Source organism: Nymphalis io, chromosome 13, assembly GCF_905147045.1.
Source record: "Nymphalis io chromosome 13, ilAglIoxx1.1, whole genome shotgun sequence".
NCBI classification, from domain to species: Eukaryota; Metazoa; Arthropoda; class Insecta; order Lepidoptera; family Nymphalidae; genus Nymphalis; species Nymphalis io.
In genome coordinates this window covers 10,829,523-10,847,653 of record NC_065900.1, presented here as the reverse complement: position 1 = coordinate 10,847,653, position 18,131 = coordinate 10,829,523, and the positions used below count along the sequence as shown (strand labels likewise).

The 18,131-nt window shown below is 33.6% G+C and overlaps 1 protein-coding gene across 11 annotated transcripts in view; it reads right to left on the bottom strand.

Moving 5' to 3' along the window:
- Positions 1-18,131, bottom strand: part of LOC126772691 (modifier of mdg4) — a 227,170-nt gene that overhangs the window by 34,084 nt on the left and 174,955 nt on the right. Inside the window, exon 5 of one of the 11 annotated variants that reach the window (XM_050493170.1) lies at positions 2,991-3,250. The exons of 8 other annotated variants lie outside the window; for them this stretch is intronic. In XM_050493170.1, the coding sequence (XP_050349127.1) occupies positions 3,006-3,250 (245 nt within the window). In that variant the 3' untranslated portion in view covers positions 2,991-3,005. Of the gene's footprint in view, positions 1-2,990; positions 3,251-4,557; positions 4,815-5,864; positions 6,137-18,131 lie in introns of those variants that run through there. 2 more of the 11 variants (XM_050493173.1, XM_050493164.1) reach the window with 2 other exon arrangements.

Genomic DNA, 18,131 nt, shown 5'->3' with positions numbered 1-18,131 from the left:
TACAGATAGATGATAGTCATAGACTTATTTATTTATTTTTAATATTATTATGATGAAAACAGCGATTCGCAAAAGGTGATTCGTTGCTCTAGAAGGGTCACAAGGGTTCCGAGTTTGACAGATTGTCAGACCTTAGGCCTAATTTATAAATTTTAATATATATAATTTTTGTAAATATGTTAAATATTATACTTCTTCAAATTAAAAAGTTATTTGTTTTCTTTTGTACAATAATACTTATAATAATTATATTTCATTTATGATTTGTTTTTTTTTTAAATCAAACATGAAAATATTTAAACTACAGGGTTGTTAAGTTTAGATTATACAACCACTTTTGTTATTATCAAAATGATAATCCACCAAAAAAAATAAGAGCAATTGTTCTGCGGCCAAATAAATTGAGAATCGCTGAATTAGTTAACATTTGATACGCCTTTCAAATCCTCAATAGTTAACACTAATTGTCATGCGCAATAAATACAGCTTAAAGCGCTTTACAAGGGAATTAGTAGTTTGTAAATCAACCGCTAAGGCTTTATCACAGATAATTTATTATCTGTTGTAACATTATACAATCACATATTGCGCTGCGAACAGCTTAACAATTAACTTGACTATTATTTAATATATTTGGAAGAAGTATTTGGCAAATATTTTTCTATTCTAATAATAAATAGAAATAATTGACATATATAAAATAAGATTAAATTTCTGAGGAACGTATGAATTTAGATGATTAATATTAGCAAATAATTATTTCGTTTTGTGTTAAGAATAATATATTGACTGTCGACTGACTGATTAAAAAAATAAAAATCATTATTCAAGCCAAAGTTTCCACGCACTTTTGTATCTTGATCATTCACCCCATAGCTATTACCGTCAGAAATAACCTTCTCAAACTGTCAATACACGAACGTTTTATTAACATATACAAAAAAAAATTTTTTTAAACTACTGATAAATAACAACACAAGATAAGTAATGCTTAAGACTTGATCGGGTTATGATTATGATTATTATTTAACAAAACCACTACATCGTTAACTGTGAAAAGGGTGGCTTTGCATCCCAGACTATGGTGTGTGGAGCAGCGCCATCGGACTTTTATGCGGTTCGGCGTCGTGTATCTTCTGGAGAAACGAAATCCCTTCACCGATATTATCGGATTGCCTCTCAGCGACGTTTGGATTGTATAAGATGGAATATCTATAAATAATAACGGTATTATAGTTAAGACACCATTTAGGTTTTAGGTTTAAAGAATATTTATTCCCATAAAGACTAACGTCACTTACATGAGCACAATATTAAACTTAAAATTAATTATTACATTCGTCGTTCGTTATTACACTATTTGACACTTTATCAATCCATACTCATTTAACACATTGTGACTACTTGCTTAGAAGTGAATGATCTTTTGTAAGATACGCGGCTAGTCGTGTCTTAAATGTGTTAAGCGAGCTTACATTTCTTATATTTGAGGGTATTTTGTTAAAAAGTTGCACTCCTTCAAACGTGATCATATTTTTGCCATAGTTCGTTCTTATCTTTGGTAGGACAATGAGACTCGCTCGACGCGTGCTGCGTTTAGCCTGTTGTTTTATTTTAGTAAAAGTTACGTTTGGTACGGACACTTTTTTGAAAGGTTTTTTTTTGATAAAGATGCAAATATTGTAAATATATAATTGTCGAATATTCATTATTTTGGTTTCAGTATAGATTTTAATGGTTAGAGTAAAATATGGGTTAAAGAGCATTTTGATAATTTTTAAGCTTGATTTTTATTATAAACTTTTATTTTCATATATATCTTACACTAAGATATTCATTTTATTGTTACATATAGAAATTCAATTTGACCTTATAATTTTACCATCTCGCCTGTGATTTCATCGCACCAAAAGAAGTTCTTTTAAAGTACATAAAATATTGTGAATTTGATTTTTTATTTGATAATTTAAAAAAATAAAACATGATTAATTTTACATGAACATATTCGTATGACTAAATAAGCGTACTGCATTCCAATTATAGCTTACGATTGTAGATTTTTTTATATATAAAATAGATAGGTGGGCATCGTATCACCGCATATTGTAAAAAATATGAAACATTCCTTAAATCGCCATGGCGCAACCAATCTTGGGAACTAAGATGTTACTTCCCTTGTTCCTGTAGTTATAATGACTCACTCATACTTCAAACCGGAACACAACAAAACTAAGTATTGTTGTTTTGCGGTAGAATATGTGATGACTAGCTGGTAACTCCTAGACGAGTTTGCAGAATGTCCACTTGGCGGACTATTAAATCGACTTTACAAGAAACGGTTGTAACAGAAAGGTTAAATTAAAGAAAAAAACATTTAAGGTTAAGCTCAATTGGTTATTTGTAAAAACACAAGTTTTACATAAAAGAAATATAAACTGACCATTTCTATGTTGAATATGTACCTTAAATTCTGTGACCTGGTCTAGGTAATCATTATAGAAACCATGAGCAGTGGCAATATGTAAGAACAAACACAAACTCGAACGTGATATGTGACATTGTCAATATTATTAGATTTCAAGAATCGCACGCATCAAAATAGTATATCGTCATAAGTCGGCTGTCAACATCAACAACACACGAGTGAGTAATTAAGTGATTTCTTACTGAATACCACTGCAGATGTCGGTTGAGTTGTATAACAAAGGCTTTATTGCGTATTAGTGCTCGTATTAATAACGTTCATGTCATTTAATCATTTAAATATAAATTTAATTTCATTAGAAATAATTAATTATTCTTAAATTAACAACATTTTATAAATATTTTTTAAAACAAACCGGAACCCATCGAATCTCTATCTATTTCTAAACAATTATTATGTACATAGTATTTATTTATTTGAGGCAGATTATATTATTTGACCTAACGGACCAAGGTTATCCATTTTTAATCAAAATAATTATATATTCGAGTCTTTTCACACAGTTCTGTTAATCACCAGGTTATCCATAATTAGCCTTCTTGAAGTTTTTTTTCTTCTCTTTTATATCGTGGTTGTGTTCGTTTTTGACATTGACAATAACGTTCCCGATGGTATAAATGACAGCCTTGCATCCCAAGCAGTAGTTCGTGGAGCAAACCCATCTCTTCTTTATGCCTTTTCCTTTGTAATCCTTTTTATATGAGAAGGTGTACCCACCGAGCCTCACCATAGTGTTCCCACGCATGGACTTTACGAATACTGCCGCTGTTAACAAAAGCGTATATTAATGATATTTATAAATAAAAAATATGTAGCTCGTGTAACTTAGTAGTTACACGTGACAGTGAAACCTGTTTGAGACAGAAACGTTACACAGACGTTACACTTAAATTCCACTTAATAATTTTACTTTCACACCGAAAGAAGTTTAACTTACCGTTTCTCACCATCATTTTACAATATAATTGTATGTTTTTGTTGTCGTCTTGTAAAAAAAGTTAAACATAAATAAGTTATACAAAGTAACTACTACATGTTTATTCAGTAAAAACTTGTTAGAATGCTTTTAGTGTTTTCATAAAAAAAAACAAAAATCGAAAAAAAGTATTAAATTTAATGAGAGACCTGTCCGTGTTTTTCATTGGCCCTACGAATGAAAACAAAAGCAAATATAGTTATATCGATGCGATTTATTCTTATTATCAACCTAGCATAGGTTATATCTTATATAAATATCTTTTTATGTACAGCTATATTAAATTTGATGTTAATAAAACTTCAAATTATATACAGATGACTTAAATATGTACATTCCAATTATATTTAAATAAATTACAAGCACTTGAACTTTTTTTTTTATAGAATAGGAAGGCGAACGAGCATATGGGCCATCAGATGGTAAGTGGTCACCAACTCCCATAGACATTGGCATTGTAATAAATGTTAACCATCGCTTACATCACCAATGCGCCACCAACCTTGGGAACTAAGATGTTATGTCCCTTGTGCTTGTAATTACACTGGCTTACTCATCCTTCAAACCGAAACGCAACAATACCAAGTACTGCTGTATTAATGTTCCATAGTCGTTGTACAGTTACACTCTTTTATCTGTGGAGGATGGTTATGAACATTGTTGCGAACGATGAGTGTATTATCGTCCATCGTCCACAACTTAGCTGAGCATTTGAACACTGAGCGCACAGAACACACCCATCTCGTCCTGACACTCGGAACTCGCCTGCTGTCATTTATCTTTGTAAACTTGTAGCCATCGATCACTAGCATCGGCTTTCCTTTTTTAGATGTTATAATTTTGACTGTCAACAAGGAGAAACGTTAGAAGTAATTAAACATGAATATTGAACTGAAGAATGTATAGCTTTAGCTTAATCATAATAAAATGTTAAATTTGCAACTAAAACAATAAATTTCTTAATTATATATAACATATGTATTAAATGATGTCAATAATATAAGTTACAATATTTAGAAATATAAATAAAAATAACAATTAAGTAAATTACGATATCCGTAAACAAACATTTCAACTTTTTTTAATTCATTTAAATATAAAAACGATTATTCTATTTTCCAAAAAAATTAAACAATTTCATTTGATTTGATGTCGGTTGGTGATTATGTTCATTTTTAACACTAACAATGATATCGTCGATGGTGTAGATAACGGCTTTGCATCCTCGGCAGAAGTGTGTGGAACAGACCCATCTCTTCTTTATATCTAGCCCTGCGACTTTCTTCTTGTTATAAAATGTATATCCTTCCAAGCTAATCAATGTGTTACCTCTCTGTGAAGTCACGAAAGTTGCTGTAAAATATGAATGAATAAATAATTTATTTTTATTATTTCTCTTATACTTCACAAAAGTCTAATCTTATCAGCTTTGTATAGTATCACGTCTGCGGAGACTGTGCATAAAAAAGGTAGATCATGGATATAAAAACACCGGGCCTACACCCTTCAATTGACACAACTTTATTTGTTTATATATATCCTAGGTACAGATAAATAGAATACAGATAAATAGAATATAGAACAGTTTATATATTAATTGACAAGATATTTTCCTTTCTTTATTTTTCACTTTAATCTGTACGACATAAAAATTTATAATTTGTTCGATATAACATAACCACAAGTGGGGTGAAATTGTCATTAACATTTAAAATCATTTGGAAATATTTTTCATCGATAATAAGAATACGAATAAAACGTGATAGAATCTTGCCTCTTAATTGTCTGTGACTCTAATCCAGCGAGCCAAAACGAGTAACGTCATAAGGTGAGTTTCTTAACGTGCGATCCTAACACGCCAATATGATTTCTTAAAATGGTATTCTGTATTACATAATACGTATAGTTTATATATATAAAAAATTAGCGTTTGTTATTCAAAGTATAAAAGGTAAATACTGGTGTCTTATGTTTAAGAATGGTTGTGTCCACTTACCATCAGGCGGCTCATGTTGTCGTCTATCTTCTTATAGTAAATTAAAAAACACGTTTGACAACTCGAAGACAAATGTAGGTATTCCTTACACTTATGTTATTAAAAAAAACAATACTATTTAAATTAAAATGATTTAATAATATCAAAGTAGAATAACAATTTCAGCTATATTTAATACAACTATATATATAAATTAAAATATAAAAATATAGTACCTAAATCAATTAAAATTGAATTAAAAACAACGATACATAAATTTGTAAAAATGCACAAACAAAAAGAGCATCTTGAAGATGACTTTTAAAATACATTTTTTTATTAAAAAAAATCATTTGATCGTAATTACTATTCAGAACATCTTAATAATTTTTTTGGAAATACAACGATTTTCAATAACAATGACATAGGTTTTGATACGAAAACTATTGATAATTCTCAGGCAACGACAAAGCTTTTCCGATTACACTGTTGTATACAACCGGTTTGTGGCTATGTACGTTTTCCAACAAGACAATTTGATCTTCTATAGTGTGAATTCGGGCTTGGCATCGTTGGCGGCTGTAGAATGAACATTCCCATCTTATTCGTTTCGTAAGTTTTGCGACGTATGATCTTCTGATGAACTTGAAACCTTTGTAGTGGATTAAAGTGTAACCGTTTCCTGACGTCATAAGTATCGCTGTAAAAAGCAACCAGTATTTAGTACAATGGTTATGCAGCTGTATGTTGTTTATGTGGATATTTTACGATTTTTTTATGTAAAATTTACCATTCAAAAAGTATAAGATACATAAAGCTATATCAAATTCTGAAATATATAGAAAATAATAATAAACATATTTTTATTTCTTTAGAAGTTTTTTTTTTCTAATATAGTGCTGCATTTGTTTATAATATAGTACTAGAGATAAGCTGATTTAAATGTTCTATTAATGATAAAAGCCGAGATGGCCCTGTGGTAAGAACGCGTGAATCTTAACCGATGATCGTGGGTTCAAACCCGGGCAAGCACCACTGAATTTTCATATGCTTAATTTGTGATTATAATTCATCTCGTGCTTTACGGTGAAGGAAAACATCGTGAGGAAACCTGCATGTGTCTAATTTCACTGAAATTCTGCCACATGTGAATTCTACCAACCCGCATTGGAGCAGCGTGGTGGAATAAGCTCCAAACCTTCTCCTCAAAAAGAGGAGAGGAGGCCTTTAGCCCAGCAGTGGGACATTCACAGGCTGTTACGGATTAATGATTCGATTGTCACATTAATTATTTTTATTGCCTTGACGATTGTTATCTTTAAAATAAATTGAGTAAATTTGTAAAATGTATAAATAAAATCTAAAATAAAATAATAGATTTCATTACGGTAATATGCAAATATATTTTCGTCATTTTTATAATGATATCTGGTAAAGTATTTGTTTACTTCCGAAGTTTAAAAAAAAACTGTAAAAAAATCCTCGTTCAATTTCAATAATGTTTTATTTTTTCTCATGGTTGTGTTCATTGTATATGGCAACTATTTTGTTATCAACAATATGAAGACAAGCCCTACAATACTTGTTCTGCGTGCAGCACCATCTCCTCTTGTTCGATTTATAATTTCCCGGTTTCAAGTAGAACGTGTGTTCTCCTACTTTTATATTCGTCTTTCCTCTTTTCGTCTTTATAAGACTCACTAAAAGGTAAAACACTTTTATGAACTGATTATTAAACACTTTTCTACTAGCCAAACAATAACTTGAATTAACAGTAAAGTATATAAGAAACTATGCCAGAATTAGATTTAAGACTGCGTAAGACTACGTCACAGGATAGTCCAGACATTAGACATAAAAGGATTTAACTACAAAAGTTCTAGGAAAGTTGTAATTTGGTAGATTAATAGAGTTCAAATTAATTTCCAAGTTCGGCATAATGTAATTCGGATAATTAATATTCCACCCAAAGGAAATTTTATGCTCTATAATTTTTGTAATAATTTTTTATAATACAGGTGACGCCGTAGAGATGATCATGTCGAAAAAAATGTTATTTAGTATCATTTGTACAAGATGGCGGTGCTCAAGGGCGCAAAGTCGGAATATTAATTAGGATACCAGCCTACTAAGCTGCATTTAATGAATTATTTACATCTCTTGTAGTAAAAACCATCAGAGATGTTGAACGATTAACCTTGAAAGTTTATTCCTATGGCTCTCAAAGAAAAAGCTCTTAGAGAGATGTAACTTTAGCTGCTCGTAAATTTACTACGGCTCAGCAATCGGAAGTCTGGCAATTAAATCACATACCCCATTTATATTTGTGAAAATCAAGCATTAAAAAACAGAATATAGATGCCAGAATATATTTGAACTTGTAATTAGCTATATAGGTATATGTTCAATTAATAATCATTCAGTCATGGACATATTAATGGTGATTAAAATACGTAATTATTTTATTGTATTTATTAAATACAAGAAATATTTTTATTGTTATATTAAACATATATTGCACATCATTTCTTAACTCTAAAGTGTATACGTAATATGTCCTAATATATAATTTACTAAGGATTTATACCATCACCAGCACTTCACAGCAACGACCAAACCAAGCGTTTTTGGCTCATTATCTTCTGAGATGGTAATGTCCATCCAAGTGATAATACATCATGATGATGAAATGTATCATCACCTCCTCGCTTTGAGTGGTTATATCATTACACTAATTCAATTATTTACATCTTAAATATTTTTATACTTATATTTATCTGTATGAAGACAGGTACATATAATATACATTTATATTATTATTAAACAACTTCATTGAAAAAAAACACAAATACAAATAAAAAATAAGAAAAAGAAAAACAAAAGCTCAAGAAAAACCATGCTATATAAACATAATTACGGACCTCAACATGATGCATGCAAAGCGCGGTCTTATCACTCAAGTAGTGATCTCTTCCAGACAACCCTGCATTAGAATACTTGCAGGACCTAACCGCCGAGTGCGTTATACATACATATACATATATATATATTTATATACCATACAACATTTATCAATATATATATATATATATATATACATATATCAATTCACAATATAAAAATTTATAAAAGGTCAAATTTATAACTTTAACAGTGGACAGAATGAAATGTGAAGGAAGTTAATAGGTAGGGTTACGAGATAGGTAATAGTTTGTAAATAAAATAATTCGTTAACATTTATACGTAACCAATAAATTTTTTGTGTCTATATAATTATATGAGATCTTTTATAATATTTATATTAATGAACAGTGACTATTCATATCTAAACACCGATTGCACAACATTTACTTATTTTTTATACTTAATTCAAAAAAGTTATATTGGGTAAATAAACATGTCCCATAATTTTATATGATGTGGTATTCCTTTATTAGACGGAGTTTTTATTGGAGAAGTTATTAAAGACGTATATTTTCGTATATTACTTTTAGTAAGTTTTTTTTATAATTTTTAAAATGTAATAATACATTTATAAATTTCCTTTTCTTGATTATTTATACTTGAAAGTATAGAAGATACGAGACTTGTTTACACACTAATACCGTTACTTATATAAAAGTTAATAAAAGCAGAATCTAATCTAAATCTGTAATAATTAAAAAAAAAAAAACAGAAACCTACTAGTAAAATTAAAGCAAGGCATGGCTCAGATATGAAAACCGAATCAAAAAATGATTGATACGGAATTGTAAAGACAATAGGACGTAAGATAACTTAGACCTCAAGGTCGGTGGCGCATTGGCGCGTAAGGTATTTAATATTTCTTATAATGTATACGGAGGTTACTATTTACCATTAAGTAGCCAATTTGCAAATAGCCAAATTTTCGACGTTGGTTTGATAGTGTCTATACATATTACATTTTTTTTTTCAAATGTTATCGTAAATAAGTGTACTTTTTATATTAAGTACGGGTAACTATATCCTTAAATGAACTGTAGCTTCGTTGCTGCGTGAAAGAAGAGCGTACGAACACACTTTCGTATTTATACAGTTAGAACGGATAGTGTCTCTATTCGCAATAAGCTCAATCATTATTCAGGTACTAAACGAATGTGTGACATTAACTTTAAATATAATAAGATTTACTTAATACTATTCTTATAACTTATAAACACCTATTGACCAAGTCATTAAAATACATATAAATTTTTAAAAAACGATTATACATTTTTTAAATCTATTGAACTGTAACAAACTCGAAACTCATCGCAGAACGCGATCGTGAAATGTCACGAAAGAAGAAATGTCAGAAAATGTGAAATGTCTGAATGTTATATGCGACAATTATATATATAAATACAAAACAATAATTACATCAATGTTTGCCGACGATTTTCGAAGCATAGCGGTAAATTGTGATCCAAATGAGGGATATCCTATCCCGAAAAATGAAGTCACAAACGCTCTTAAAAAAGCTAAAACGGGAAAATCAACCGGGCCGGATAATGTTCACATAGAGGTACTCAAACTACTACTCTCCCACTTTTATGTCGACGCCTCACATAGAAGAAAATGTAGAGGCCTTGGTGCCGATGGTTACTCAAGATGAGCTTGAAGCAGCTGTGTTAAGTCTGCGTTCCAAAAATGCAGCACCTGGACCGGATGGGATCTCAGGCCGAATCTGGCTCAACGTCCTGGTTCAAAGCATTTGCAACGAAGCTCAGGTGTATTTTTTCGTCCTGCATGGAAGGAGGGTCAGTTAGTCCTACTTCGTAAGGATGGACGGCCGGACGATAGCCCATCTGCATATCGTCCTATCGTGCTACTTGACGAGGTAGGCAAGCTTTTTGAACGAATTGTAGCTTCCCGTGTCGTCGAGCACTTAAGTACAGTTGGCCCCGGACTCTCCGATAATCAAATCGGTTTTCGGAGAGGACGATCGACGCTGGACGCAATCATGCGGGTCAAGTCTGACGCTGAACAAGCAATAGCACAGGGTGATGTCTGTTTGGCTGTGTCCTTGGACATAGCCAATGCATTCAACACCTTGCCATGGGCTGGTGTTAGAGAAGCATTAAGGTATAAACGAGTACCTTTCTATCTACGCCGTTTGATTGACTCCTACCTCACAGATCGAACAGTGTCGTATAAAGGACAAGGAGGATGGAGTCCACGTAAGCTATCTTGTGGTGTCCCCCAGGGCTCTGTTCTTGGCCCACTTCTATGGAACCTTGGATACGATTGGGTTTTGAGAGGCGACACAAGGTGTAAACCTGGTCTGCTATGCTGACGATACCCTCGTGACAGCCCGAGGAGGCGATTTTAGACCGGCCGCTATTCTTGCTACTAACGGAGTGGCTCAGGTGGTAGAGAGAATTCGAAATTTAGGACTAGAGGTCTAGTCTAAATCCAGAGCGATCTGCTTCCATCGTCCCCGACGAAAGCCTCCACAAGGCGCTAGTATTACAGTCGCAGGAGTTGCCATCGAAGTCGGATCGACTCTTAGATATTTAGGCCTCGTTCTTGATAGTCGATGGCAATTTCTGGATCACTTCCGACAATTGTGTCCTTGATTGGTGGCCACAGCAAATGCACTTGGACGCCTGCTCCCAAACGTCGCTGGTCCAAACGATGGATGCCGTCGCCTCTATACCGCGGTGATCAAATCGATTGCACTGTACGGGGCTCCCATTTGGGTCAACGCTCTTAATAACAAAAGTAAAGTACTGATAAGGCGACCACAGCGAATCATGGCTACGAGAACCATCAGAGGATACCGAACAATATCTTTTGAGGCAGCATGCGTTCTCGCTGGTTCTCCACCTTGGGATTTGGAGGCGGAAGTTCTAGCCGTGACGTAACTTTCGATACTTATTCGAAAGTGGGAATAGAGACTGGCGGAGCCCACTGCAGGCCACGCTACAATAGAGGCGATTCGACCGGTCCTGCTCAAATGGTGTAAAAGGCAACGTTCTCCACTGACTTTCCATTTAGCAGATTCTCTCAGGACACGGATGTTACGGGAGATATCTGTGGAAAATCGCTGGAAGGGAACCAACTGCAATTTTCCATGCTTGCGGAGCGCAGGAGGACACAGCGACACATACTTTACAAGTGTCCTGCATGGGAGGAATCGAGACGCTACTTGATTGCAGCTGTAGAAGAAGATTTATCGCTACCAGCTGTGGTAAAGTCCATGCTAGAGAGCGAAAAATCCTGGAAGGCGATGATAACCTTTTGCGATAGTGTCATGAAGCAAAAGGAGGCGGCGAAGAGAGAAAGGGAGAAAGATGCACTCGCAGATCCGATGCGCCGAAGGAGAACAGGGTATAGACGGCATCGCAACGCCAACTATTTACCTCCATAAAGAGATCCTCCGGGCAATGAAAAGCGGGAGTTCATTGCTTAAAGTAAAGGTTCCCCAGGTCGAGAAATATATGAGCATAACCGGCACATCCCAACAGGGGTATTTAACATCGAAGGGTTTGACAAAAAGAACAGCCACAGGTGGAGACGCGGAAGAATGCTCAAGCGTACCCACAACTTCGCCAAGTGTGGATCGCTGGAACCGTGGTGGTTTTAGTCGGTAAGAGTCCGAGATAACCCTCCATGTATCATCAGATATGGAGGGTATCCATGAGGATTTCCCCACGATAAAAAAAAGATGTACTCAAACTTATTGAAGACGAAAATATTGACTACCTGGTTAAATTCTTTAACTTAGTATACGACTCTGGCCACTTATCCACGAACATCTCGCAGATAGTCAGTTTGGCTTTCGAATAGGAGTGGGGACAAGAGAGGCTCTTTTTGCAATGCAGGTTCTGGTACAAAAATGCAGAGACATGCAACAAGACGTTTTCCTTTGTTTCATCGATTACGAAAAAGCCTTTGACAGACTACTGCACGCCCGTCTAATTGCAATATTACATGATATCGGCTTAGATGACAAAGATGTACGTATTATCCAGAATCTGTATTGGAACCAGAAGGCCACTGTACGAGTTGACAATGAGGAGACTGATGAGGTAGAAATAAAGAGAGGAGTCCGACATTATCACCCACACTATTTAATTTGTACTCGGAAAAAATAATAGCAGAAGCAATTGAAGGCCAAGAATGTGGAGTCAAAATAAATGGCCGGTATATAAACAACATCAGATACGCTGACGGTATTATCTAAACATAGCTTCGATGACATTGCTATCATTGTAGCAGGCCAAAAAATTGAGAGGGTGCGCAAATACAAATATCTGGGGACATGGCTCAATGACACCTGGAGCTGTGAACAGGAGGTAAAGACTCGCATCGAAATAGCTCGAAGTGCCTTCTGCACGTTAAAAAATTACTCTGCAATCGCAGACTTAAGATCTCTGTGCGCATACGACTCCTACATTGTTACATCTGGCCTATACTTCTTTACGGATGCGAGGCGTGGACAATTAAAGAAGACCTCAAAAAACGTATAGAAGCTTTCGAGATGTGGGCTTATAGACGTATGTTGGCCATTAGTTGGACTCAAAAGGTCTCGAACGTGGAAGATCTGCCACGCGTCAACCAAAAACGGCAACTTTTGGAGACTGTCAAGAAGAGAAAAGTTGCATATCTCGGACACGTGCTTAGGCATGAAAGATATGAACTTTTGCAACTGATTATGATGGGAAAAGTTGCCGGAAGGAGAGCTGTTGGGCGCAGAAAATAGTCTTGGTTGTGCAACATCCGTGAATGGACGGGAATCGCGAATGCTGCCGAACTCTTTCGCTTCACGAAGAATAAGAAGGAGTATTTAAAGCTGACTGCCAACCTTCGCTAGTCGGAGTGGCACTCGAGAAGAAGAAGAAGAAAAACAAAACAGGTCAGGTCTCTTTTCTCCTGTTTGTTAATCGAATTTTCTTTTTTTTTTTCATTTGGTAGCTATTGAAATGGTTTAGTTTTAAATCAATACATATAAACTGTAAAACTCCCATATATATATATATATATATATATATGTTCTCCCTTATAATTTTAGTCGCATTTCAGTATAAGTATTATTTAAATGACACAATCAATATAGCGTATACGTACAAGTCGGTTATCGACATTTCACGAGTAAGATATGAAATGAGTTCTTGAGTTCTTATACAGCATAGCTTATCTTAACAAGTATTTATAAAATAATATGACGTTTCAATAAATTGATTTAATTTCATACTTAAATAACTGTAGATAAAATATATTATATAAAAGAAACAATAATATTATTCAAATATAAATTGATGTTATACTTTCTTGTACTTTTATTATCGGTTATAAACATTTCTTATTATTATTAAAACAAACAATATAATAACGTTTTTTGGTACTTTCCGTATCAGGTGAACTTTGTAACAAGTGACACGGAATGACTAGACAATATTTCTTATAAATAATAACACCACATATATCTTTAATTTATTTATATCTAAGTGATATTTAAATTGATCTAATGGCCATGAACTCGACACAGCGCCATCTATTGGGCTTAGAGATTTTTTTAATTGTTAAACCGATATATAAAAAAGCCGAGATAGCCTAGTCGTTAGAACGCGTGAAACTTAACCAATAATCGTGGGTTCAAACCCGGATGGATACTTGACCATTGAATTTTTATGTGCTTAATTTCTGTTTATAATTCATCTCGTGCTTGACGGTGAAGGAAAACATCGTGCGGAAACTTGCATGTGTCTAATTTCATTGAAATTATGGCCTATGTGTATTCTATCAACCCGCATTGGACCAGCGTGGTGGAAGAAGCTCTAAACATGCTTCTCAAAAGGGAAAGGAGGCCTTAGCCCAGCAGTGGGACATTAACAGGTTGTTTCTGTAAACCGACATATATTGTGAAAATAAGTCAATTTGGTCCATAAAATTAGTAACCTAGTATTTCTGTGTGTGAATATGACTTCAGTCGTTTATAAATTACACGAACACTTTAAAACACACAAACGATCATATATATGAAGAATTGAAGACTAACTTCTATGAATACAGCTTTATATAGACTTAACCTATAAATGTTGTTTAGCGGGTGATGAGTTAAGCAATGCTGTGTCTTCTTCTTTCAAATGTCAAATCAATAATAACAGAAAAGGCAAAATTAGTGTTCATAAAAAGCCGCTTAGAAACGTTTATATTACTTATAACCGTATACCAAAATCCACAATATTCCTTTAGTGATTGTGATAATTTCTTAAATTAACAATTTGATCATCAATAGTGTAGATGCTGGCAGTGCAGCCTCTGAACACGTGCGTCGCGCATATCCAACGTTGCTTATACTTGCTCAATGACTTTCTCTTACTGAACAGATAACCTTCAGCTTTGATCATCATTCTCCCAGTCTTCCTTGACTCGACAAATTCGCATAACACTGAAAACACAATACTATTTGTTAATAAAATATGCATTAAAAATTATTTCGTTAGGACTAAATAAGACATCGAAGAAAACAATGAAAGTATATATTTTAAGGTTTTTTTATTATTAAAAGACAATTAATATATGTTTATTTTAATGAAACTAATTAAAGCACGTGCGGTATACAGGTACTACAAATAGTATAGAAGTCAAACCTTTTTCAGAAACTCAAACGTTATCTATAGAAACGTTGTATTTACTGTCATTAAAATTTTACTTATAACACTTAAATATCTTACTTAAATATAAGTACTGACAATATATTCAGTTAAAAAACAGGTCTGGTACTTTTGGCCTGAACGTCCGTGTATACACTATCGTAAATAAAACAAAAAAATATTAGAATTTAATTTAAGTGTTGTATTTAATTATTATTATCGATTAGATATTATTGAATTTCCACAAAATACAAAAATATTTATGAAAAATACAAGATTCTCGTCAATTATTATACGTAAAACATGTTATTATTTGTAGGAATTCGGTTTAGTTATTAATTTAAGATAAAATAATAAGTTAATCGTTACAATACATTAAAAAAATAGTAATTTGGTTTACCTGCGTCATATTGTATTTCAATTATAATTGATTCCAAAGGCATACCAAATTTAAAATACAAGAATGATTGCGCAAGTTAATCTATGTGACTAAGTTTGAACTTTAGGTTCGTATTGAATTTATATATATACAAAACTTTGGACAAAAAAAAAATGTCATACATTAATATGTTACTCAGCTTTTACTCGGTCGACACATTCTCTAACAAGGATAATACTACATCAATTCAACAAAAGTGAAACGATCGTAACAATGTACATTTTTTTTCACCCTTGTTCCGTCCATTGCTGGACGAAAACCTCCCCCATAGAACGCCAACCATCCCGATCTTGAGCAGTCCGCATCCATCCCGTACCTGCCACCTTTTTTAAATCGTCGGTCCATCTTGTCACAGGGCGTCCTACACTACGTTTGCCTAAGCGTGGTCTCCACTCTAACAACAATGTTATGTACATTGTGGTCCATGGTCCTATTTTATTATTGTTCGCAATATTACAGAACAAAAATAAAGTCAGCCAAACAAATATAAGAGAAAATAGGAGAAGCGGAAGAAACTTGTGCAGTCGACATATGAGAGCCAGCTGCCAGTCAGACATCTCGGGTTACATAAAAAAGTTATGATCGCATTCAAAACTCGATTAATATATAATGTATCCTACTCCATTTTGATATATCCAAAGTCAGCTCTTCTCTCTCTAGGGATCCTATTGATGGTAGTGGTCGTTGTTTAGCTTCAAGATCTGATCCTCGTATGTGTGTACAACGGCACGACAATGTTTGTGATTGTGTGTCGAACAAACCCATCTCGTCTTCCCACCGGATGTACTTTGGGCACAGAATGTAAATCCATTGATACTTAGAAGCGCTTTTCCTCGACGCGATGTCACGTATTTCACTATGGAGTAGAATTTTAGCTTGTTTCAGTTGCATTATTTTTAATATCAAGACTGTATCTATTTTTTTATAATATCACAAACATAATGATTGACATTGTAATATGCAGATTTTGTAGAAATTATATTTGGACATCGTTGTAAATATTTATATTAATAACATAGTTTGTCTCACTTATAAATTTTGAAGTGACTGTTCAGTTAAACATTGATTTCTCTCTTTATGTCATTATTCATTCGAAATTTATAAGAAGAAGACAGAGTATTGTTTAATCACCCGCTAAACAACGTTTATAAGCAAAGCCAAAAGTTTTTAAATTAATGTCAATAATTATGTAAGCATATTGATGTTTTAAGATCATTTGCATGTCCTGTGGCTCAATATATTATGTATATAAGACTTAAAATAATAATAAATAATTCTCTTTTGATTGAGTTAATGGTTATTTATTGACGATGCCAATGTACATTGTTCATCTTCAAGATCTGGTCTTCGTATGTGTGTACAACAGCGCGACACTGTTTGTGGTTGTGGGTCGAGCACACCCACCTCTTCCTTGGACCAGACACACTCTTTTCGCAGAACGTAAACCCATCAATACTAAGAAGAATCTTTCCACGTCGTGACGTCACATACTTTACTATGGAGTAGAAATTGAATATTAGATATTACTTATGATTATTTTATTGAATATTAGCTGTTTGGTTGGGTATTAAACTGACGTAATGTTTTTTATAAAATAGTTTATTATTCAATTAGAGACGTTTTATCACTGTATATAAAGACAATACATAACACGGATGGCAAGACTTATAATTTTGAAAAACATCAATGAATTAAAGCCTGTTGAAATGTGTTTTTGTAAAAATATTTCGAATATTTTACTATACTCAACATTACTTTTAAAATTATCTGTTTTAAGCTAGACAATGCGCTAAACCACAAATGATAAGACTCCTGCTGACACTTTTCTTTGTTTATCATATTACTAGATAAAAGTTGAGTTTGTTTAACGACAAAATTCCTGTTAGTAATGTGTGTAGTTAGAGTGACGGTGAAGGAAAACATCGTGAGGAAACTTGCATGTGTCTTATTTCATTGAAATTGCTATTATATTATTCATATTCATGCTACATGTAATAATAATAATAATAATATCCTGGGAAATTTTCCACACACGGCCATCTGATCCCAAATTAAGCTTGTATAAAGCTTGTGCTATGGAAACCAGACAACTGATATACTACATATACTACTTTTCTTTTGTAAATACATACTTATATAGATAATTACACCCAGACTCAGGACAAACAGACATGTTCATGCACACAAATGTCTGTCCTGGGTGGCAATCGAACCCACAACCTTCGGCGTGAAAGGCAAGTGTTCTACCAACCACGCCAACCGGCTCGTCAAATACATGTTTATTCTACCAACCAGCATTGGAGCAGCGTAGTGGAATAAGCTCCAAACCTTCTCCTCAAAAGGGAGAGGAGGCCTTAGCCCAGCAGTGGGACATTAACAGGCTGTTAATGGTACTGTAGTTAGAGTAGTGTAGTGTGTAATATGTGTGTGTAGTAATATATGTAATCATATTTTACTGTTCCGATTCCGAAAAGTTTCTAGTTGTGTTATCAATAACATTTTTGATTGTAAACCATTTATCTAGAATTAGTAATATCATTAAACATCTTGTTCGCTAGAAAAGAATTCGTATTGATAGAAGTGTCTACACATACTTTCATGTACACAACGGAGTGCAAGAGTTTACAATGTTACGGTCTTTCTAAAGACGTTCG